Source organism: Phasianus colchicus, chromosome 1, assembly GCF_987193195.1.
Source record: "Phasianus colchicus chromosome 1, bPhaCol1.hap1.1, whole genome shotgun sequence".
NCBI classification, from domain to species: Eukaryota; Metazoa; Chordata; class Aves; order Galliformes; family Phasianidae; genus Phasianus; species Phasianus colchicus.
Window position 1 is genome coordinate 121,984,023 of NC_143436.1, and position 25,887 is coordinate 122,009,909.

At 36.6% G+C, this 25,887-nt stretch overlaps 1 protein-coding gene across 9 annotated transcripts in view; it reads right to left on the minus strand.

Annotated features, from left to right (window-relative positions):
* Window positions 1-25,887, minus strand: part of CDKL5 (cyclin dependent kinase like 5) — a 129,554-nt gene that overhangs the window by 53,186 nt on the left and 50,481 nt on the right. For all 9 annotated transcript variants that reach the window (XM_090124883.1, XM_090124878.1, XM_090124873.1 and 6 more), the window contains 4 exons: window positions 7,150-7,195; window positions 4,343-4,479; window positions 1,228-1,348; window positions 59-118 (listed from right to left, as the gene is read on the minus strand). In XM_090124883.1, the coding sequence (XP_089981009.1) occupies window positions 59-118; window positions 1,228-1,348; window positions 4,343-4,479; window positions 7,150-7,195 (364 nt within the window). The remainder of the gene's footprint in view (window positions 1-58; window positions 119-1,227; window positions 1,349-4,342; window positions 4,480-7,149; window positions 7,196-25,887) is intronic.

Genomic DNA, 25,887 nt, shown 5'->3' on the forward strand with positions numbered 1-25,887 from the left:
ATGCTACATTCCAAGAGATTTTCTTTAAAAAGGCAAGAAGTCTATCTATTGAACTTACCAAAGTCACACAGTTTGAGAACATCATTGTGGCTTATTAAGAGATTCTCTGGTTTGATATCTGAAGTATCAAATAACAAAGAAAGAAAAGATAGCTGTTAACTTCTCTATTTAATTTTGAGCTGTCAATAACATTATTGCATAACAATATATTTAGATGTATTCATACAACCATAAACAAAGCATTACAGGACCAACTGCTCAATAGGCTTCTAGCAGTTCTAATTGTGGATATGCAGAATTTATTTTCTGCCACGTGAAGTCTTTTCAAGTGTTTCTCAACAAAACATGGGAAGATAAAAGGTGTTTAGAGACATACCTAAAGAGCAAAAGAAAACGCAGAAAAGCGCACGCTGCATGATAATACAATAACTTGTCATTTAATTATCCAGTTAACTAGTAAAATGTTTTGTGCTTTCTTGTTGTTTCTATATAAAGAGTGTGTTTTCTAGTTCTGAGCCTGTTTCTTATTCCTATATGGATACTGTGGTATCTGTGTATGGAATACTTTTTCAAACTGCTTTACAAAATATGTCAAACTGTCGCCTATGTTTTGATCAGTCTCTAGTAAAACAGTATGTTGTATGAGAATTCTAATTTATTGGGAACATTAGAAATGTTACTCTTGCAAAGCCATAAAGCAAAGCACAATTTTATTAAGTAAGGATAAAATACATAAAACCAGATAAAAATCAAAGAAAGCAAGTACTATAATTGCTTAAAATTTAGAGGGAGCTGAAGTCACAGAAGTTGGGAAGATATGCCTTCAGCAGAAGTAAAACACAGAAAAACAAGCTTGTTCTGGGTTACTTTTCTACTAATATTTTATCAGATTCAGAAGTGAAATAATTGAATTCTCAGAAATGTTTAAGAATTCCTTTTCCTTTGGCAACGTTTGTACTGCAGTTTTACTTCACTGTGCATTTAATACAATCTTTACTTGTACACCAAAGACAGTGGGCAGCAAGTTTATATGTAGATGAATCTAGTTCTAAAGAAACTTAGATGGCTTAATACTCAGCGAAATTTACAGATTGTTTTGCTGTTGCTGACAAAGAGTAATTGCTTATATTTATGTTAAATGCAAATTCCTTCTAGCTGTAACGTCCTTCCCTGTAGAAAGTAAACTCTTCCCAGAGCTTATTCCCATGTGCAGAACTACACACTCACCTCTATGGACGATATCATTCTTATGACACCAATGAATTGCTTTAATTAGCTGGTAGATATAACTTTTCACTTTTTCTGGTGGAACTCCATTTGGCATTTCTTCTAGCAATTCAAGCATATTCTAAATGTTTAAAAGACATTATTTAAAAGAGTTATATTTTAGTAGCTTGAACATAACCCATTTTCAGCCTTCTGAAGAAACAGAGTTACACCACCGAGTCTGGCTATGAAGAAAAAAAAAGTAGTTTAACATTTAGGGAGTGTATTTTAATCATAAACATACTACTAGCTAATTTCATTCTAAAAAAGCATTTGTGAAGACAATTAAAGATGCAGATGTACCACAATTCCTTAAAAGGCTGTCATCAACTCACTTAAAATTTCTAAAAAGTCATTTCCATACAAAAAGCTGCTCCAACAAATAGCAGTTTACTGGGGTTGTGTGAAAAATTAATTAAGTACAACATTTTGTAAATATCCTACTACACCTTAACATACTGTTTTCTTAATTGTTAAGTTAGTTCTATGTCTTTCACATACCGGGCTGTGACTAATCACAAACCATGTCTATACATGAATGGGTATACCTAAAGCAACATATTACTGCTAATGAGGTAACAGAGGTAAAAATGCCTCACAGGGACATAAATAGTAATCTATGGAATATCCCACGGATACGCATCTGCTGTATAAACCTTAGATATCTTAGTTACTGTAGTCCTATGTCCACATTAACATTTTATGGATATACTTAGCTAAAAATTAAATGGATTGTTTTAACTGGTGATGAACAGTAAAAACTGGCTAGTTTCCTCTTTGAGAAACGATATTTAGATTTCTATTATGTCAGCAAATATCTCCAATTTTGCACAATTTCAAGTACAGTGGAGTCTGTACTCTTAACTGAATGAATAATGGGCAGCAGCAGCCAACTTGAAAACAAAAAGAATCTTATTTACTGAATACTGAAATGGAAATAAGTATTTTGGCTACATCATCTTACACAACTCATTTTATTAAGAATTTAAGCATTTGAACAGATTTTTCATCTAAAATAATTTCTCTCTGACAAATGTTTTCTTTAGTCATGTAATAACACTTGAGATTTCTCTTGGAAGATATTTTAATGAACATAAGTATAAGACAAAACAAAAGGAGACTTTGAAAATATTTGGAAGTATTTCTGAGTTTTGCAATCTATGAACAAATACTGGAACTTATGTGCTTGCAAGCAAGTTTCCTTAGAAATGCAGCTCAGACCTCAGAAAAGGAATTTTCTGTTAAGGAACTGTGCTGATTTTTGCTAGGTTCTCGTCTACACAGTGGCCTGTAGTGCTGTATAAGAAAGTCAAGAAGTTAGTATTATAAATATGAAAGAAAACAGTAGCATCAACACAGTGAGACCGTACATGAAAACACTAACTAAGGGAAATAGATTAAAAAAAAAAATCAGACTAAATGTGTTTTTACGTAATCTGGAACTGAGCATTGCAGGGCTAAGGTTCTGTAAATAATACATTTTTTATCACCAGTTAAAATAAAAATTAGGCCTACTGTACCATATTTTATTTAATTCATCTACTCTTTCTCATTTGAAAATACAAAAATCATCCTGGTCTTTAGATTTGAACGACATACATTTAGGAGTGCCCGTGGAAATTGACACACCTGAAAATGCAAAACATTAGTGGACCTCAAAGTTGATATGAAAGATCACCTTTATGATGTGGAAATGGCAGTTTAACAGAAATGACATTAGGCACATGATGTCCATCTTTATCATTATATTCCTTTACTCCAATTTAATAATGTTAGATATTGCAGCCAGGTGTATTTACCAGCATTAACATTTTTTGAAATATGCTCTTATTATGCATTTAGGTGTCTTTTATTTTTGTGTTCTTTCAATTCACTACCAGCGTGAGCTTAGTTAATTCAACTATAGCATCAAATTAAATATATGTCCTAATTGGTGAGTGATCAAACACATGTCACATATCTGGATCACAAGGAATATGGATGAAACAAATCACACTATGGATGTTATGGCTAAATAAGGTCTACCACATCATGAGTTGCTAATCTGGTGAAACACAAAACTGTCTTCTGCCTAGCTGTGGCCTAAAAAGGTCATCTCACATTATACAATGAAGTTATACCACACAGTAAATTGTAAAGTACTTACAGGAAGAAACCATTTACACAAGACTGAAATGAGCTGACTGAAAAGGAATAGCACTCAGCTGTATTACAAAATCACACTGGCAGGTTAATATCCTGAATTGATAAATGAAAATTTGGATCAAGGGAATGATACCTCGTGAAAGCTACATAAATACATATATTTAAGCTTATGTTTACTTCTACTTTGTGTGTCTAAATACACCATCAAATTATTTCCTTGACAGTTAAGATATAAGGGTAAGGTCTACCACCATCTCAAAGCTTGCAAAACTAATATAAGACCAATCTGTTCTAGGTTGTTTCTCCCTAGAAACAGACCAGGATGCTTGGCAATAGTAGGCCAATCCAAGAACATTTTGGGATCATTTCAAATGAGGTCAGGATTGGAAATAATTACAATGATCTTTGCCAAATCCCTCTAAGCAACTATTGATAGTGGACTTGTTACAGAAATATACAAACAGAAATTGTATTTTTAACAGGCAGAGATGGAGAAAGTTGCCACAGATTCCAAGGTCAAAATCCTATGATCTTGTTTTGAAAGACGATGTCTGAATTCATTACCCAACATAACACATGACAGTGAATCAACTTTACAATTAAAATGAAGTATTTGGATGAAACATTTTCTTCACATAAATAACTAAAATTCAGTATTCCAGCCTACATAATTTGAACGTGTTTCTGTTCATACATGGAATGACTTTTTGTTTTGAAGACCAACAAATGATGTAAAAACAATAATAAAGTTAACAGTACTGTATTGTCACTGTGAATGCCTAATTACAACAATTCAGATTGTATCAGAGTTTTTCTGCTGTTCCACTCTAAAGATGACAATAGTTTCATATTTAAAACTATAGTTGTTTTAAAGACTTTTCCATTAAGCTGATGATTTAACTGCGGTAAAGACAGTACAAACTCAACTCACTTTCTCCACATATTCAAAAACTAAGTATAATTTTCCTCTTCTTCTGAAGGCTTCCTTCAGCTCCACTATGTTCTCCTGTTTTAAAGTGCGAAGCATTTTAAGCTCTCGTAAAGTGGTTTCTTTGACTTCTTCATTTTCTAGAGTGCAAAAGTGAGAAAGTAAAATTCATTAAAAAAAAGAGTAATAAATTGTTATATTTCTTTTGATTAAAATCTCTGTATCTGGGTTGTATGAAGACTTTTTTTTTCTTTAATTTTTTTAAACACTGCAGGCTCTCTGCACTGCCTGGATGTTTCTGCACCAGAAGAGAGGTATCTGATGACCGTTCAGTTATTACATAACCTTCATAGTACACGCTTCATAACTACTGTGGTTTCCAGTGGAAAAAAAAGCTGTTTAGTAAGAAGCAATAATCTGCATTTCTCTCTTTTCAAAGAGCACAATGTACATTAAAAAACATGTATGTATATGTACAGGCATATCTTCCACCTCACGTATACCTATCACGTGCATGAAGCCCTGGCAAGGTTATGTTTTCAGCAGAAACATTGGAATGACCATTTCTGAACAGCCTTGACTAGATCTGTTTGATTCTTAAATGATTTTATTCTCTAAAATCTATGAGAAATTAAGACAGAAGAATCATTTTAAATGTCCGAACAAAGCTTTTAATGGAAATTCAGCAATGCAGACCACTGTAGTAGTCACAGAGGGCAGGCAGTAGAGAAAACACAGATACAATTAATCTATGAATCTTTGATTCGGAGTTAAGAAATTGAACTATTATTCTGATAATTTAGCTGCTAAAAAGTGTTTTACTAAAGCTTTGTAGAGTGCTTATCATGTTTATCATTGAGGATAGCACCAACAAAATGTGAAATACAATAGAGTATATTAGCTTTTGTTCTTCATTTAGTCAAATGAAATCCATTAATGCAATTGCCCATGCACACTTAAAAGCCAGGTTTTTAATTTCTTAGTGCTGATACCCACAACAGAAGACTATTAAATGGCATATGATTGCATGAATTCAGAACTAAATCCCACCTGCACATCACATACTCTAAAGACACAGGAATAAGACACAAGGAAGAGAAATTGCTTTTCCAAGAAAGCAAAAGGCAAAAATGGTTTTGCAGAGGAGAGTATAACACAGGTCATGTCAATGCATACAATCATCATCAGAAAACAGAAAAAATACTGAATTGTAGCAAGAAGAGAGAAAGAAGTAAAATACTATCACCACAAACGTTTTTAGTAAAAAATATGTATAATTTAGAGTAATCTGAATCATTTCATTTTAAAACGGAGTGCTCAGTGCTGGCTTGCATCAGCCTGATTGCATTTCTTCTTCTATAACCAGACACTTTCTAGAGCATTTAGCATGCATATGTCAAACAGCAGTAATTCAGTGAAACAAAAATGGCAATAGAAATAATTACTGTATATTCAGATTTGTAATGAACTACCATATTAGCAAGACAGATGTGAAATGGGCTGAATCAAATCCATCAAAGGAAGTTCTGTCACATTTCCAGAAACTTGTAAACAGCTACAACTCTGAAAAGCAGTCATCAATCACGTAAACCAACAGAAAGCAAAAGCTAATGGCAATGTTGTATATTTTGTTTTCATTTGTATACTGTCTTATATCATAATCCTGTTTGTGGCTTAATGCTGGAGATTCGTTGCCTTTGATATGTACTGAATAGACATACTGGGCTCCAGCTAGTGATTCTGAAGTACCTTCATGACCTGGTCAAGATGACCACTACAATTAAATACTTATCAGCATTTTTTAATAGAGATTTAAAACAGATTTCTGAACAGCAAGGCTAAAAGATCAGCTACATCCTCCAGGCATCTAGCAAAATAACTGCAATGAAAGACTAAAATACAGAAAAATCAGTAAAATACGGATAATCTGAAAATTACAGATAAATCTCAATTTGCTGCACCTAACTGACTCTGAAAATTACATTATTATTTTGTAACCAACAACAGCACCAGGGCCATCCACAATTCTATAATAACACCAAAAAAAGTGTAGTTTGCTAAAATAAAGTTGCTGCTGTTTCTTTAAACCACATAATTAGACTGTTCAGTTTTCACCTACAGCCTCAGTATATGGCAGATCACAGCTACATCATCACCTCAGACCTGGATTACTCTTCATATTACTTCATACTTGGCCTCTCCTGTTTGTCTCTCGTGTGTCTGCAAGGGATTCATAGTGTTGATGTGTGCAAGGCAGACAGTGCTGTGAAAGTGGAAAAGAAGCAAGTTCCCTTGTAGAAAGTGAAGCCTGCTGAAGGGAGAGCAGAACTGCTGCCTCCTCACTTAGCCAGTTGGCTAAGTTGGTCCCCAATAGCTCCCCAACTCCTCCGTGCACCACAGAGTTTTAAGTGACCTCTCTCTGTCTCCTTCATTTACCCCTTCGAGACCACCAACATTTAAGATCCCTTCGCCTAAATGAGGAGTGATAAAGCTCAAGAACTCCGCAAGCCAGTGCTACAAGAGAAGTTTTTGCTGTCATCTGATCACATCTAGTCTCCAAGTGATAGGTCATACTACCATGAATGGTACCACAATTCAAGCAATATCAAGTGGAAGGTACCAAGAAGGAAAGGTAGGTCTTTAGTTTGAATGCATAATGCAGTTCCTAAGTAGTACCTTGAACATTTAGAGAGCTAATAAATCATAACCATTTTAAAACTGTGTATTGATATATGAGACTTCTTATTTTAACTGGAAAGATATTAGCAGAGCAGTTCTTGACACGAAAGACTGAGAGCAGAAAAGGTTACCTTCACTGTCTTTGAATTTCTTGATAGCCACAATTTCATGTGTCTCCTGTAAAACAAAAGGGAAGAAAGTGAAATTAGCAAGATCTGGTCAGTCTTTTTTTCCTGCTGGTTTCCCTCTGCTCCCCAAGCATAGGGAAAAAAGAAAAGAAAAAAAAAAAAAAAAGCATCCTGGGAAATATGGCAATGGAAACCATTGTTGATTTGGTAAATGTCTCAGTGATCAAGCCAAAGGCAATGCAAAATTCCATGCAGCAGACATGCTACACTTTAGAATTCCAGTACAGAAAAAAAGAAGTTCGATGTCAGAAATTCATCTTTAAATACCTTGTAGCAGGTATGAATTACATTTTCACTGACTTTTGACACTTAGTTATTCTGAAAGCTGAACAATTTTTATCTGCTCAAAGTAGGAGTGTGAGTGGCTATCCCTGTGAACTGAAATGAGCGCATCTATCACTGGGCCAAAATGATTGTCTGTTCATATGATCATGCAGCACCTGAATTTTAGTAATATGATGGAGAAGCTTTAAGGTCACCGAGTATGGGAATGTGAAAAGATAGGCAGTAGACTGCTTCAGTTATTTGATAAGTCAGATCTACATTACACATCTTCTCCAACTTGTAACAATATTCCACTATTAACAGCATACAGAGGCTGGATTGAAGACAAGCAATGAGAAAGTTAAGCCCTTTTAGAATGTCTGATGACACACATGGTGGACAGAATAAACATCTATTTTATTTTTGATTTCAAATTGCTACAACATATGAACCTGTAAAATACCTGATCTCATTTAAAATAACACCTGGAAAAACTACTGTAGTTACCAAACAGAGCATCTAGATGAAAATTAATACTAATCCAAATTTAAACACCTTGGGAAAAAAAATGGGATTTACCACTCTCTTAATCTCAAATGAAAAGTACACTGATAGGAGGTGATCAGTTCTCAGAGCTCTTCTGTTCTGCATCCAGAGATCTCTCTTCTGGGTTTCCACACAGTGTTGTACTGCCTGATATCTCCTGCTACCAGAAACAAGCTAAAAGAGTTCCCTGATTCAGAAGCATTTTTTTTTTTAAATTTTATTTACAGGATACACATCCCTATTTTTTCATGGTGTCTACAAAATAAAGATGATGTGACATTGCTTTTCCAAAACAGTAAAGTAATGCATCTTTACTATCTTCTAGAAAATCACTGATGTTAACAGTGGGAGTATTCAAGCCAAAAGATGTTGCTCAACATAACTGGACATCAGAACAAAAACCAGGCTTCTCTGGAAAAAGAAACATCCTACCTAACTACATGCTGTTCTTGAAATATGACAGAAAAGAGTCTCCTAACAAGAAAAGCGTCTGTGTCTAATTTATCTCAAAGATTTTTGTGACTGATTTTTTTTTTTCTTTTGTATATCAAGGAAAATTCTGACACAAAGTACAATTACACAAAAAGATCACTGAAAAACAGATAAGTTCATGTCCTTCAGAAAGTGACACCACTCAGCTATAATTCTATAACCTCATCCTATACTGAAAGCATCAATTAAAATCAACGAATGTGAGTAGAGGCTGTGATAATACTGACTGCACACCCTGGAGTAGCAGCACGTTACTGCCATTCCTCAACCAGTGCTGCAAGTGCATCAATTCAGGGCTGTATGCTGATATACCAAAGCAAATGGTGATGTGGCAAGTTCTGTGATTGACTTATGGTTCCAGTCTGCACAGATACAAAGCTCCAAGGCCAAAATTTTGCTAGAAGAAGTGAAGTCAATCACATTCTCTTCTCATGAATACTATTTACATTTTGTAAAAACAATTGAGAAGCAAAAACATCTGTGAACTGATCGGTGAACTGTCACCCAGTCATAACAACATCCACACAGTATTACATAATCTTGTATACATCTAAAATACATTGGGAATTTCCCTCAAGAAGCATTGATCAGTTTTTATCTTTCTGCCATTCAACAAGACCTGGACAGGGTGGAAAGGGAGAGAAAAAACCTTATGAGGTTCAACAAGGGCAAGTGCAGAGTACTACATCTGGGGAAGAGTAACTGCATGTATCAGTACAGGTTAGGGTCTGACTTGCTGGAAAGAAGCACTGCAGAGAAAGGCCTGGGTGTCCCTGTAGACAGCAGGGTGACCACAAACCAGCAATGTGGCCTTGTGGTCAAGAAGGCCAATGGTATCCTGGGATGCATTAAAAAGAATGTGGCCAGCAGGTTGAGTGAGGTGATCTCCCCTCTCTTCTCTACCTTGGTGAGGCCACATCTGGAGTGCTGTGTCCAGTTCTGGGCTCCTCACTTCAAGAAATACAGAACTTCTGGAGAGAGCCCAGTGGAGGGCCACAGAGATGATGAGGGGCCTGGAGCATCTCCTGTATGAGGAAAGGCTGAGACCTGGGGCTGTTCAGCCTGAAGAAGAGAAGGCTGAGAGAGGATATTATCAATGCTTATAAATACCCAAAGGGTGGGAGTCAAGCAGATGGGGCCAGGCTCTTGCCTGTGGAGCCCAATGACAGAACAAGGAGCAGGGGACACAAACTGGAATAAATGACGTTCCATTTGAACACAAGGAAGAACTTCTTTACTGTGAGGGTGACGGTGCCCAGGAACAGACTGCCCAGAGAGGTGGTGGAGTCTCCTCTGGAGATATTCAAAACTCATCTGGACGTTTTCCTGTAACTTACTGTAGGGAACCAGCTTTATTAGACTCAATGACTTTCAGAGATTCTTTCCAACCACTGCAGTTCCCCCTTGAGAAAATGTCTCTCTCCAATTTTTCAGTTTAAAAGGAAATTATATCCTAATTCAAAAAGTCTTGTTTATTTTTAGGAAGAGACAGATCTCTTGGTAAATAATGACAGAACAGTCTGTCTGAGCTTTCATAATACCTTTACTGAAGAACTGATCAGAATTTCTCCAACACATACATATGAGAGTTTACCTGATAAGAAACATCTAGAATGACCACAAATCCATTTCCTATCTTCTGAAAGCAAAGTATTATTTACTAACCAGTTAACTGCAGGAGAAGACTCTTAACAGAATAGGAATTTATGTTCTTAACATGCTCCTTTTTGAAGTAAATGGTAGAAAAGAAAAAAAAATGAGGAATAGAGGATACTTAAACCAACCTGGATCCACTAGAAAACTTCAAAGTAGGGACAGTTACAAAAGCTCAGCTATTCCATTGAGGGAGTAAGCACAAAAAGAAAGACTGAAGCCTTTAGCTAGCAGTTTGTCAGAAAACAGTCTTAAATATGTGCAAGGGTGGAAAGAGACTTCCTATTTCCTTAAATGCAAGCAGATTGAAACAGTTTCTTTTGATTTCTGTATCTATGATTTTCATAAGCAGTTACAAGAAAGGTGTTCTCAGATTGGATATTATGAGTAAATGCTTGTGTTGCATTTAAGGAAATAATAAACAGCAACTATTTCTCATCCAAGAAAAAGACAAACACGTAAACTGAATGAGCAGCTTATATACAATCCATAGGCTTGTGGATTGTGGATCCCTTTGACCTGCCTCATACCTCTCAGGAATGCTGACAGATTTTATATTTTGCACTAGGTTGCATTTTATATTTTTAAAAATGTTGAAATCTTCTGATTTATGCCTTTTTCTCCTTTACTTTCCACAAAAGTCAGGACTAATCTCAGCCTTGCAGGCACAGCAGAGGTGCATGAAGCTATTCAGACTAAAGATGCAGGCACAAATGAAGGAAGCCTGGGGAGTTGAGCTCTATCAACTGATGCCAGCCCCGTGCAAATTCTCCCCGCATTCTGCTGAATGCTGGGATTTCATAAACGTTGGGAATTAACAGTTTCTTTAACCCAAGGTTATCATGTTAGAATGTTAAGAGTCCCACAGCCCTAAAATGCTTCTTTGAAAATAACACGTGAAGAAAGTGTTTTCTGCTGACTACTAGACTGATGATAATGGTTAGCATTGAAACTTTCATTCTTCCATACAGTTTTTGGTAAGGCTTCTCCAGGCAAGATTCCTCCCCCACCCCCCATAAAAAATTATACAAGAATGTAATGAAATGGATGTAAAAGACAGAACAGCTTTTAAATATTTTAAATACCGCTATTATTTTGGCTTCTCATGGAAAACCAGCATTACTGCAACTGTCTTTGTTTTAAATAATCTGGGCTTCATTTCATCCTGTTGTACTACTACAGTAACATTAATCCCTATCATTTTACAATTTGACACCATTGTTTAATTTCAACCACAGATATAAAATAGAATTAAGAAATAATGAAGTAGCCATATTTTCTGATACTGAAAAATCACTACTCCTTCCAGTTTCAAATCACAATCTTCTTCCAATTCTATTTCACTTATTTTCCTTATTTTCATTTAAACCTAAAAATTGGGAAATAAAAATAAAGCTATTTAATACATGGTATAATAGCGCATTGGACAGCTACCAGTATGCTTAATCACTTTTTATAGCTTAATTTTGATGCTTGAAATACAAGTGACAATGAAGTAGAAAAAACAGAAAGACAACTTGTGCTTTATGATACTGATGTTCCTCTTTTATGAGACTGCTGCTGCCATAAATGCAGAGACTAGCAAGATGCACGTAGCTAAACCATTTTCTGAACTGTTTGTATTAATAATGTAACACTCCTTCCCTGGGTACCTGGTAAACCAAGACAAGTAAAGCTTATGGGAAGTACTTCTGTGTTTTAAACATGCATCAATATATTACAGTCTTATCTGACTCTTCCATTTTTTTAATTTCAAATCTGAGCATCAAAACAGCATGATTTACTAAACTTCAGAAAGCACAATTCAGACTTCAACTCAGAAATCTCAACTTTTGCAGCTGATACAATCTATTTCCTTCTGCCAGAAACCTTTAGCACTTCCTTTTTTTTTTTTTTCCTCTAATCTGTCACTTTGACAATTTGTTTTTGGCTAGACCTTGTTGTGACTATTCTTATCAACAGACAGGTGCTTTTTTCCTATCGTGTAAGAAAAAAAAAAAAGAAAAAAAATCAATCATAAAATAACCCAAGTCGGAAGGGACCCACAAGGATCATGGAGTCCAACCCCTGGCTCCACTCAGCACCACCCAAAATCGAAACCAACGTCTGAGAGTTTAGAACTCCAGCACTCGGGGCCGTGCCCACAGCCCTGTGCATCCCGTTCCATGCCCACCACCCTGTGGTGCAGCCCCTTTCCCTGAGCCCCAGCTGCCCTCCCCTGACACAGCTCCATGCCGTTCCCTCGGGCCCTGTCGCTGTCACACAGAGCAGAGCTCAGCGCTGCCCCTCCGCTCCCTGTGAGGAGCTGCAGCCGCCATCAGGCCTCCCCTCAGCTCCTCTGCTCTGCGCTGAGCCAACCTCAGCTCCTCCTCGTATGTGTTGACCTCTAAAAAAAAGCCCCACTTTAAACCTGGACAGACTTGTCAAGCAGGTTTCTTCGACCGAAACTCTTCAGGTGGAACTTGGTTTCAGATTAATACATCTAAATTCTGCACGTGAGTTAGGTGTTCAAGCTACTATTACAGTCAGCAGAGCTGGAGATCCCTGAGCTACCATTAGCTCCAGAAATTACCGTGTTCCCCTAACAACAACATTTAAGAACCCCTAGATATCTGCAGCACTCCCATGGTGTTGGCAGAAATGGCAGAGAATTTATAGAGATGCATACCTCCTCAAGCAGAAAGCAGAGGTTACTAAGGCACACTACCCCAGGTATCACTAATAGCAGTAGAAGCTTGTGCTTAGGCAACTCAAGTACACCTTTCACCCCCCACATGAATATTAAACATTACCATCATAGCATCCCCCCCTTTTTTTTTTCTTTCTTTCCTTTTAAATTGTCTTTATCTCAGGCCCACGAGATGCATGGAAATCACATTTGGATTTTCCAGTCATAAGTAAAAACAGATTTTTAGAAACATTTTTGTGCTGTTGTTTTTATTTTTAAACTAAATAAAAAAGAAATTAATTCACAATTGTCTCCATTTATTATTGATATTTAAGTTTTGAATTGAAATCTGCTTTTTCCCATTCTGGGCATGCAAAGTAGTATAACACTGTCTTGTCCATGCAATTTAATATGTAAAGAGTAAACGTTTTGCCTGGTAAACTGGCCACAACTCACTGTATTTTTTGCTATCCAACAATTTGTCTACAGTAACTTCGAGTTTCCCATTCCAAGTCCTTCATATGATATCTCCTTTTTCTCCCAAGTAGTAATAAGGGTCAGAAATACTACTTTCATTTTTCAGAATTTTAGTAATAGTATTTAGTATTTAGATTGTTCCTTAGGGAAGGGATGATTGAACAGGAAACAGCACAACACCTGTATTTTATAGCCTTTGTTCCTTGGTTACTTTTTTGATTAAGATAACTATATACATACTATAATATGGAAGGGGGGGAAGGGGGAGGAGGGAATTATTTTTCCCCAACAATGTATTTTTGTAAATGCTGTAACATTTTTGCTCTTTCACGTTTTCCCTCCTGCCATCAGACTCATTTTTGCTGACAACCCTGTGCTCTCAAAGCCATGTTCTAGGCTAATATTATAACAGGGAAGCTCTCTATAGGTGCCAGTTGCTTCTCTTTTCTTATCATCAATTTTTAGTTAGTTTTAGCATCATAATAGAGAAGAATTATTTTCCTGACTTGCCACCAACCACTTCTCACTTCTGACACTTTACCAAACTGATGGTTGTTCTACATAAAGCAACACTTTCCTTCTTCCCTTTTGATTTAGTAGATTTTTTTTTTATTTTAATGTTTGTTTCAGTCTACATATTGAAATAGGTTTTACTGGGCACCTTTACTTCTCAAACTTTCTGCATTCAGGTTTGTAAAGAAAGGCAGACTTTTCTTCTCCAAGATCAGACAGACAGCACATTCTTTGGCCAACAAATTCTTGTTTCTTAACAATACTGACATTTTGCTCTGCCAAGCATTTAAAACTGCATTCCTTTTAGAGACCTTCTCTTCGTTACAGAACAGTATTAAGGATTAAAATCCAGTTCAAACTTCTTAAAAAGGAAAGCTGGTGAAATTCAAACCTCAAATATACACTGTTCTGTTCATTGTTGCAGAAGTCAGAGGAACAGCACAACTGCCTCTAAACAAGTTGTATGGTCATTTAAATGTACATGAGGAAATAAAGGAAACTGCCCCCGATGAAGACTTCTGTTACTACTGAAGAAATGAAGAAGGAAGTGCTATTTTCATGAAGATGTGTGGGTAAAATGCATTCCTACCTCTGTGCTATATATCTGAAACTTTAGCTTTGGACCTAAATTGAGAAAATGTTTGTGGACTTATTTCAGGTAGTTTCTGCAACATCTGAGGACTCATAACTAGATCAGTGTATTTTCTCAAAAAGGTGAAAAAAAGTTTAGCCATCACATGAGCTCCAAGAACACTCAATAAAAACAGCTATTAGAAAAGTTACTCATACTGATAAGAGTATCTCATACATCTCTCCTTTAGGTCTCATACAAACATACATGCACTTTTGAGTCAGGGAAAAAAAGTATCACGTAGACTCCATGTTCACAGTGAAAGTTTGCCCAAATATAACAAAATAACTCTTGGGAAAAGGGAAAGGAAGTGTGTCTTGGTCTCTTTATTGCCCCAAAGACTGGAAACAACAGATGGAGAGAAAAGGGGGAAGAAAAGTAAAGAATTAAGTACTGAGGATCAGAGAATATAGCAACTTAAGAGACTAGGAAGAGAAGGAAGAGAAATGCAGATTGAAAACATTAAAAGACAGAACCAGGAAAAAGAAACAGGATTCAGAAATTAGCATTAAGAACAGCATAACAAATAAGAATATGAATCTGTGAATACCTACAGTTTTAGTGGAACCCAACTCTACTGAAAGCAAAGAAATGATGAGAATTCAAGAATAGCTGCAAACCCACTGAAACCATCTATGAGTCTCATTCCACAGAGTCCTGATATGCACAGCGAATGAAGGCAACAGGCTACCAGCAACACCATATCAAATACTAGAAGCTGACAGCTGTGTGACAATTGCGTGGGTATCCATATGGTGTTAGATGATGAATTTTGTATTTAAGAAGTCTAAAAAATTATGTGCAAAAAAGCTTATCACAGTAAGCAAGGAAGAATCTGAGGGGGAAAGGTAATGTTCTTTTATTAGAACTACTGGTTTAAGCAAAAAAAAAAAAAAAACAAACCCAAAACCTGAAGACTTTCTTCAGGTCCAAAATAGAAGCTGCAATCTCCAAAACTAAATTTAAACTGAGAACAAGTATGTTCTGTATTTAAAGAGACTAAATACATCTAGAGCAAACGTCAAACAATTCCTAAGGTAGAGCTGATCTTGTTTACCTCTAGGCAACTAAGAGTTATATATCCAATGTGCATTGTCAAAGCTTTTCCAGAGCTAGTAAAAGAGGGAGAGAGCCAGAAAGTTACCAACTTAACCCATTTTCATACAGTATGAGGTGCTTTTTGGAGGTTCATTTATACAAACTAAGGAGTTCAGTTATGTAAGACTCATGCGCTAAAACAATAGGTGGGATTAATTCCACTCATTTGACTTTGTCTTTGGATGCCTTATTTTCCCACTTGCACAAACTTGCATACAAACCAGTTTTTAAAAGTATATTTTAGAAATAAAGAAATAGTGACCAACATTAGGAACCTCAGATGTATTACCACCACCGTGTCAGCATTCTTTGAGTTTCACCGCTATATTGGTAGCATCATAGTCCACTGGATTGCACAAGCAAGAAATACAAATAAAGTATTCCCAACTGTGCTACTGAAGTAAGAACAGCTCCATTGCCAATGCAACTGTGCAGCATCAATTCTCACTTCCCACAAAGCAATCTGGCACAGCTAGCAGCAAGACCGGGATTTCTGAAGCTCACCCAGCTTCTTTAATTTGCACATTTGACAACAAAGTACATGTTCTCCAATGAGTATATGCATAAAGCTATAAATACCTCCAACAGAAGCTCTGCATTTCCTTTTCCCACTATAATTGAAGGTACTACCTGAGATCAATAAAGCCTTAAATAACATTCAGAAAAGGCTCTGTTAGAAGCAGCTGCTTTTCTTATGTTTCAGATGTTTCAGATAAGATACTTGAATAAACCTTTAAGATTTAGGTGAAACGTTGTCTAAAAAATAAATAAGGATTCAGAAAGCATATTATATATTGATGGCCTAGATCTATATTTCTCTGAATACCAAAGCACTTGAATTATTTTAAATGGACATGGAAGAAAAAAGCATAATTGAAAAGCTTTTAGATTCTTCGTGGAGTAAAATTTTCCAGTCTTTTACTTAACGAAATTATCTGTTAATATTTAAAAGCAATGCTGCTGCTTTAGTTTGAATATGGAGGAACAAATATTGAAAAAAAACCAAACGTGAGCTATAATAAACAAAAAAGTTCAGAGCTTCATTGCTTTACTTGGTCTAACCTGGACATGTAAAACACAGCTTCTTCAGATAAATGTTGCCTTCTGTCCTTTGTATGCTGATATAATGCTGATATAGTAGCAAGCATTCTGCTGGTAGAGAGCATAAGCAACAATCCCAGCAGCAGTTTGTTAACTGCCATTCATGCCAGTACTAACTCTGATTTGATTTCATTATGCCACAATTCTAGATGTGAGATTTTTTATGTAGCCTTAAAACAACACAACAACAAAAAATTGTATTTTCAACGCTCTGGGCATAGCAAATATTATAAAAGAACATTATCAATGAACAGAATCACTGCTATTCATATCTCATTCTGGAGACACAGGTGCTTTTATTTGTGAGAATAAAAAGGATCAGCCTAACTGTATGCTAACTAATGCATATAAAAATCTATTCAGGCAGCAACAGAAAGAATGGGCTGGCAATGGTTTCTAAAACTGACCAGAAGAAATCGCTTGCTCTAGCTTATTAACTGAACAAATGTGCATGTGTGTGCACGTGCATTTGCATATGGCTCTGTACATGTACATGTGAAACTGAAGGGATGTTGGTTGAGCAACAAAAGAATCTTTGCCAACATAAACAAACTGTCAATTTCACTAACATCCATGGCAACACAAAGTAAGAAATATTAGAGGCAGTCCGGTCTCCCCTCATTTGATTCTCTGATACTGGATTCACCTGGGAGATTTGGTGATCTGAGGGACTTGGATGAAGGATGTTGAAGGATGCTACATCCCAGAATTTCCAAACAGGTTTTTACATAGTTATTTTAAGCCCACTAAAATAATAGATTTTGTTTTGCATCACTTGAGCCTTCATAACTAGCAAAGTTTCTGCTGATTCCCATTAGCACCCCACTTAATTTTGATTCTTCCTCACAACGGCAACATTTATAACATCAGAAGCACGACAGACTTAGAAAGTTAGAGCAGGTTCAGAACCCAGGTTGCAGTTCCACTAGTTACTATCTTGTGTACATTCTTTAACACCATTCTTCACTAGCTGATGCCTTGAGGGAAAAAAAAAAATACACCCCATTCAGCTGAATTCTTTACAGTCACAGGAAATTTGATCCTGCAGAAGAAGCTAGTCAGTTGTACTCTGCAGATGGCACTGCCTGGAACATATTTCTGAGCACAACCATGGCACTACTCCATCTCTGTTGGAAATGTTAATTGATTTCAATAAGATAGCTTGCCTCTGGATCAAGAAGTATACTGTCAGAAAAGGAGGTGGGTGTATAATCAAACAACCAAGTTTTTCTTTGATCCTAGAATTTCACCTTTATCTCTGCTCATGACTACATTTACGAAACCTCAGTTACATTGGAAAGCTTTACAATTAAAAAATATATATATTTTTATATCAAAAAAATAAACTGATAATGACAGTAACATTGTTCAGTCAAAGTTAAGTATACAGAAACTGCTTCACAATTTTCAGTACACTGGTATTCATGGTAATCTGTTATTGGAAATGTATATAGCAATATCCTTAATATGTCTTATAAAGAGACTATTTGTGGACTGGAAGACCAGTAGATACAGCAACATGCAAATGAAGCTCTCTCTCTCAAAGCATTTTATGGTCAACTGATTTTATGGACAACTTACTTCAATAAAGGCAGCACAAGTTCATGGTTTGAAAATGAGACAACTAAGACAACTACACAAACTAATATTCACATGTAGGAAGAAATGGCAGCTGTTTTATCAGAGTCCGTAAGGTACAGACAACAATAAAACAAAGAGCAGTGTTGGTATCTGTTTCCAACCAGAAGTTACCTGTGCTATTTGGAAACAATGACTCACGTTGCTATACATCTTGAAACAATTACAATAGAATTCCAAAAAATAAGAGATTTTTCATCAAGTGTGAAGTTAAGCCACCACATTCTAAGTTATTAAAATGCCTTTGTATGAAGATGGGTTTCACTTAGCAGTGCAAGCTAGAAGTAATTCAGGGCTAATATAATGAAAATACAAAGTCTATAAATCAAAACGTATGGGTTTTTTTTTGTTTTCGTTTCCTATAGTAAAAAGAAGCTTCAATAAACATCCTTTAAAACAGAGAAGCTGGCTTTTGATAAAGAATAGTCCAACTATTTGCAAGAAGCAGAGGCATTGAACTTTATCATCCACATACAGCTAAATGCAATTCACTTTTTGAATGAGAAATTAATACTGCTGTACCTTAAAAAAAAAAAAAGTATTTCTAGCCAAAGAAAATAATTTTTAGCCAAAAAGAATAGAAAATTTTCTGCAGATTTTAGAAGGGTATTCCATCAATTAGGAGTTACACAAAACTGAGTAATTAGGTAAAACTACTTTAACCAGGACATGCAAAAGGACAGCTTACTATTTAAAAATATACTGTAATCCTTTCTGATGAAAAATAGATGTGCCAAGAAAAGCCTGTAGCAAGATAAAGTGAAATACTAGGCAAGCTCCTATTTCTGTTAATGTTTTACCTTCACTACCGTGTGTTCCCTAGTCTAAAAAGGAAGCTTTAGATTCATAGGAACAATTAAGAAAACAAGTTAATATAATTAGAGTATTCAAGACATTCATTTAGTACTGTGACATTTTAGGTCAACTTGGCTTCCACAAGTGATTTTGAAAGCCAGCTAGATGATACAAATCCATTCACTTTCATCATGGTACATTTAATAACGATCATCTCAAAAACTGAACTGTGCTCTTATCAGACTTTAAAGTACAGAGATCAGTGATTAACCTAGCACTCGTAGAGCTGCTCATATGTACCACAGAATTTTATTTTTTAAGTCTGTAAGAGTCCTTCACAAACAAAACAACTGACCTAAAATTGAAAAAATTCATTTTCTTTTCAACAATTACGCTATACAGTACTTTGCAATTTGATGACAAGAATAAACTGTAATCCCATATTCAGGCAACTTCACAGTACTACAGATGTAGCTCTAGAATTAGCCATGTTGTCCCTTCTCCTACATATTAATTTTCATTAGCTACAAATTACCTAGCCTACAGCACTAGTTTCCTAATGATCCAAGACCCTAAATCAGGTCTCAAATCCTCACCAGTTTCAATTTCATATGTAGTTTTGAAGAAATACTTCTCAGATTCTTTAGTTTTCAGTGCAACATTTTCATTTTTTTGCAAAAAAGAATAACTTGCACTGATAATTTTGCTTTGTGCGTTCATCACATGTACTTAAAATCAAGTTTTTACTTACAGGTGCTTCAAAATGAGATATAATGCTACAAGCTGTTTGCAATTAAAATTACAAGGGGAAGCCACAGAACATACTGCTGCAGGTCTGAACACAATTCCTGTACTAATCAAAATGTAATTATATCATCCATTTGCAAATGTGAGTATGCTCTACCAGAAGCTGGTCTATTTATTTATTCCAAGGAAAACTGTCACCTGTGGCATCAGCAGTAATTTTTCACTTAAAAAACAGCACCCATAGGAGGAATTCATGCAGCCCATTATGCACAAGTCCACCAGAAAGATCTGCAGCTTCGTTAAAAAAAAAAACAGAAGAAAAAGCAGAGATGTCAGGTTAATTAACAACCACTACACCGACAAAAGCTGGAACTGAAATAAAAAAAAAAAAAAAAAATCCTCTTCTCTTTTTCATTGTAACAAATCACTTTTTTTTTTTGACTGAAATCAGGAGCTACCAGTAACACATCCCATATATCCTTCCCAAGGTAAGATGTACTGTTCATCCTATTTTTAACTCTCATTTATATGCCACTTGCCCTTCAGTTCCCTTCATAATTAGAGGATGATCACATTTGCTTCCCCCCTCTCCCTTCTTGTTTTGAAAGTCTTCAGTAGCATCCAGTTCCTCTGCACTCAGATTTGCACTTTATGAATGCCACTAACCAATGCTACCACGTCCAAGCCCACTGAAGCCATCCCAACTTGTGGCACTGACACTCTCTCACTGCTTTAAATTCAACACTCCTGAATAAACTTTAAAAAAAAAATCTTTATATCTCCTCCTACGTCATGTTAGTTTCTCTTTTCCAGAAGCTCTCATCTTTCCCCCACACCTCCCCATGTCTAAAAAAAAAAAAAGAGGGAACGCCAATTGTGAATACTGCCTACTGCCCAACATCTGAGCAGGGCTCATAACATGACAAGTACAAAGGTAGAGATAAAGGAATAGAGTATCATACAAGGGACCTTTCATATGGCAGCTTGGGCTGTTTTAAAGACACAGAGGAAAAAATTTTTACTGTGAGGGTGGTGAGACACTGGAACAGGTTGCCCAGTGAGGTTGTGGATGCCCCTTCTCTGGAAACATTCAAGGCCAGGCTGGATGGGACTTCAAGCAACCTGATCTAGAGGGAGGTGTCCCTGCCTATAACAGGGGATTGAAACTAGATGATCTTAAAGGTCCCTTCCTACCCAAACCATTCTATGATTCTGTGTGAAGGCAGCACGTTCTCATAGGAATGTCTACAGCTCTTCTCCAGGCTGACCAACAAGCAGTGTGCTGCCCCGCTAACATACTCTGCTAACATACTTACCATCCATGGGTGCCACTTCTGCATTCTTTTCCATGCCTAGCAGTTAGCTGTCTTTTTAAACCAGAGAATCTCAGCAATTTCTACTCTCCGTTCTGGATAGCTATCTGATATTTGTAGTGACAGTATCTACACAAATCTTTCACTTACGTTAAGAAAAAAAAAAGTACCAGGTCTTCACAGCATCAACATTTAAAGTGTACCATATGCTGTTAATTTGATTGTTCTCCTCTGCCACAGAGAACTGACAGGACTATGCAAAAGCTGACGTTCACATATAGACAATGCCACAATGCATCAATTTTCACTACCACATTTGCATCCAACCTGCACAGCAAGCAGTTAAAGAAGTGTGCTGTATAACATTCATCTACAAGTATAGGAAATTAACAACTGAAATGAATTAGTGCTTACCAAGCTTGCCTCTCGCTGCATTCGAGTGAATGCCATGGAAGCTGAGAATGGAAGTCCATAAAAGAGATACTACATGACTAATATTTCAAAACAGAATTCTATACGGAATTCAGAAGGGTTTTCTTACCTAATATTGAAGCTGAAGCAAAGAGCTGATATGATTTGCAGCAGTACAGCTTGTCTAATAGTTCTATTTTCCTCACATAGAACTTGAAACAACAGATTTCAAGCCTGGCTACTACAACATTTACAACTGGCACACACCATTTACTTCAGAAGGCTGATGTTTTCACATTTGCTGTGTGTTCCAAGCAATTCCCACACAAAGAACATCTGATTATGCTCTAGCCTAAGGAACAATATTAAGGGCAATAATCCTCCACACGCGCACTACCATTACTGAAAGAAACGATATAGCGCACAGAGATTTGTGCTTTACCACAACTGAAACCAATCAGCCTGATACAGAGCCAAAACATTTGATTAGCAGTGAAAATTAGCAGTGTTCTTTTTAAAGACACACAAAATCAAAGACAAAGATCAGCATAATTTTTGAGGATTTCACAGAGGCAGAGCAAAATACCACATTCTCCCACTGTTACTGCTGCTACCTCAGACCTAAATCAGTAGGATTTGGCCCTGCTCTTTTCACTTGTTGGTAGGTGAAGGACAGCTGTTTGTAAATTGATGGCACGTAAAAAAAATGTACGGACAAAATGCTTTATACAGCATTCCAAGATAACAGTTGATATTTTAAAACAATATGCATGGTCAAATAGAAGACTTAACACGTGGGATTTAGGCATGGGATAAGGCAATGAGAAAAGAACACTGCAGGCATAATCTGTGCTAGGGTATTCCAATAATGACTTGCCAATAGCACGGTACAAATTAGAGGCTGTGAATATTGTGGGAGTTATCACAGTACACCTGTCCTGTTCTTTTATTCTTCCCCTCAGTATCTGTTGTTTACCTCTAACAAAGCCACTTTTTGAGAAGCTGAGCAAGCAAACACATCCAATTCAAAATGAAAACTCTTGTGTAGATAAGGGTAATAAGTAAGAAAATGCTATGCATTAGTCTGCTTCCAGCTTTACTCTGAAAGACAAAAACATGTTCAAAAATGCTCCTGACTTAATTCAGACTTTGCTGAAAACATTTTAATTTTGAAAGTCAATTATACATGAAGAAATATTTAAAACATGCTTTGAATTGATTCATAATTATTAACACATAATGCTAAATGCACTACAAGGTTATCTTTTATTACTTACCACTTCAGTGTGTTTTTCATAATTTTTTTACTGTGGTAACTTCACATTTACCTTCAAATCATTCATAAAAGCACTGCATAGCCATATTTTCCCTAGTATCCTTCTATGTCAAAACCAGATACAAATCTCTCTCCTTAGCTCCCTTACGTTTGCTTTGAGGTCTGTTGATCAGTCAGTTCTCAAATCCATGCAACTTTAGAAACCAGCATTTACCCAGAACTTTGATTAGAGTCTGGTACAGTTCTCACTCACATAAGCAGACTGTCACATACGCAATTCCCCCAACTCTACTTCAACTCAATATTTTGAAGGAAGAAATCTGGTTCGTCTGACAAGACCCATTTCCCACCATTATACATATGGCTTTTTGTTCTCGACTTGTAAGCAACTTTTTCCACAGCTAAGCACTGGAGTGGTATGAACTTGATATCTGCTGTCTGGATATAGTTTCTGAACACGGGTACAGCCTTTTAGAATTATCATAGTATTATAAAAAATATGGTGAAATAAGAACACCAAGGACCAGAAACTTTTTAAATGAGCACAGTTAATATTCTGGAGTTAGAATACCAGACAGTAGTAGAACCTTCTCTAGCTGAGTAGCCGAAACCTGAGCCTTGAAAGATAGATCTAAAGCGAGACAGTCAGTAACTTCAATATACTCAAGATAAATGCAGCTTTTTTTCATGAACACTTACCATTTAATTCTGACACCAAAAGGGGAACTCACCAACATAAGAACAGTCAGCTGACTTCCAGTAAGAAGTAAGAATGTTAAAAACATCAGCAGACACATGAGTTAGAGAAGGGATTCTAGTATCTAATTCAGAATGTAATGATTTATTATAAACATCAGATTCACCCCAACCTTCCTATGGGCAGGAAGTACTCTCTTTCCCTCTGTGAAAATGACTAGATCTCATACCTGTACACAAATATCAAGGGAAACAAACAGGAGGAACTCCTGTCAACTCCTGTTTCTACAACTGTGCCCTATCTGAACTGTTACCCTAGTACTTATTACCCTACTGACATCACTCATTAAGATTTCACATTGTGGCAGAACAGCCTGCATGACTGAAATGGTGCCATGAACAGGTACACAGACAACTTCAGGAAGGGCAAGCTTAAAAAGCAAGGAGATTCTTGGAAAGGAGAGGCTTGAAGACATGGATGTTTGCTTTGAAATGGATAACAAGAAAGCCTGAAGTTTTTGCTTGAAGGCTGGAGGACAGAACACCAGTGCCATTAGGGTGGACATCTGCTTCAAAACACTCACTCAAAGCAGAACAGGTGAAACTTTTTAAAGGAAGCCTTACAAAAAGAGTCCAGTTTTTGTGGAAGACAGAGTACTGCAGTGTCTGCTGAAAGGGCAAAATATCATGACAACCAGGAGAGTTCTGGAAGATGCAGAAAACAATTTCCTGACAATTGCTCAATGAGCCAATACAAATTGAAGGCTGATGACAGCTTGAGAAACAGTGACAACGTGTAGTTATCCGGCCCAAAGACCACCATACATTTTGGGTCTGTGTCACAGTTAACCTGAGTAGGTCCATGTCTGTGCTGTGCATAGCTCAGCAGGTGCAGCTCAATCTTAAGATCTCTGTTTATTTGCATAAATCCCATGGTTGAAGGATAAACTCAGCCAGATCTCTGTACCAAAGGAGCCTGCAGCTCCAACTCAGTACTACTGATAACAAAATTTGCATGGCTTTGCCTTTATGTAAAAGCACAGCAAGAAGCTGTCACACAAATATCCGTTCTGTTTGACAGTGGAAATTAACAGAGTTGTTTTCTTCTAAGAAAATCCTATAGTAGCTCAAGTTATGACAATGGTGTAACCCCTTCTGTTGGCACAGCGTGCTGCACCCTGATCAGATGTTGCTGCATTTATACAGTTTGCCTTTCTCACTGAGATTATAATGGATCAGCAACTCTTGATACAAAACCCCATGATCTGAGATGTTGGAAGAACTAAACAAGACAAATAGTAGAATTACAATCCTGATCCTGCAAAAGAACACATTTACCCTCTGCTTAAAGCCAGCATTAAGGGGTAAAGGAATCTACGAGAGCTAGCTGTTCTTCAAGGAAGGCTTTCTTGTAGTACAGGACCAGCCCATTTCCATGCAAAATGCTGGGAAAACTGTCTGAATTGGTGGTGTGGTTTAACACAGCATGCAGCACCGATAAGCAGGAAATTAATTCCTGATGGAGCTCAAACACAAAGAAGCAGTGCACAGAGCAAGGAAGTAGAAAGTGGCTACCTGAAGAAAAACAAAGAAACTCTGCTTCAACGTGCTGCATGAGTTATATTTCAAAAGCCAAAGCTCACATCACTTGAAAAACTGTAAACGGCAAAGTAAAGGGTTTTTACAGCTATGCAACAGCAAAAGGGAAAACCAAGGAAACTGACTCTGCTGTTCAGTAGTGACAAAAGACATGGAAAAGGTTGAGGTGCTCAGGTGAAGTCTAGTGGTTAAAAAAAAAACAACAGCAGCCATGTTTATATGATGTAATGAGTATATTGCACTTTTCTTAAAAAGATCTGTAAATATTTCTTTCAGGTATTCAGACATGAAATTTATCTAAAGACAATGAAAGAGTATTAGTGAGGGCTCAAAAAAGACTAAATTAAATATCAGGTTAAGAGGAAAATGCCTTCAGGTATTAAACCTACTGAAAAGGTTCTACATTATTCTTTATTGCAGTGAAGTAGCTGCATTATTCTATAAAGTAAGGTTTCTTTTGTTTTTAAATACAGAAATTCAGTGATGTTTTTTTCTTTAAGAAAAAATGTCTAAAAATATCTAAATACATTAAAGAACAACCAGAACCAGATGCACGAAGGACCAGGAAAACATCTTATCAGGCAGGAGATGTTGTGCATACAAGAACTGGCATTACATTTCTAAATCATTAAACTGCATCCCCTCAGGCTCCAAAGACTCTGGTAACACAGCACAGGGCAAGAGTACGAACAAACCAGGGAGACATGATGAAATCCCACTATGCTTTTAGGGAATTCACTTCATCTAAAAGCTACATCCAAAT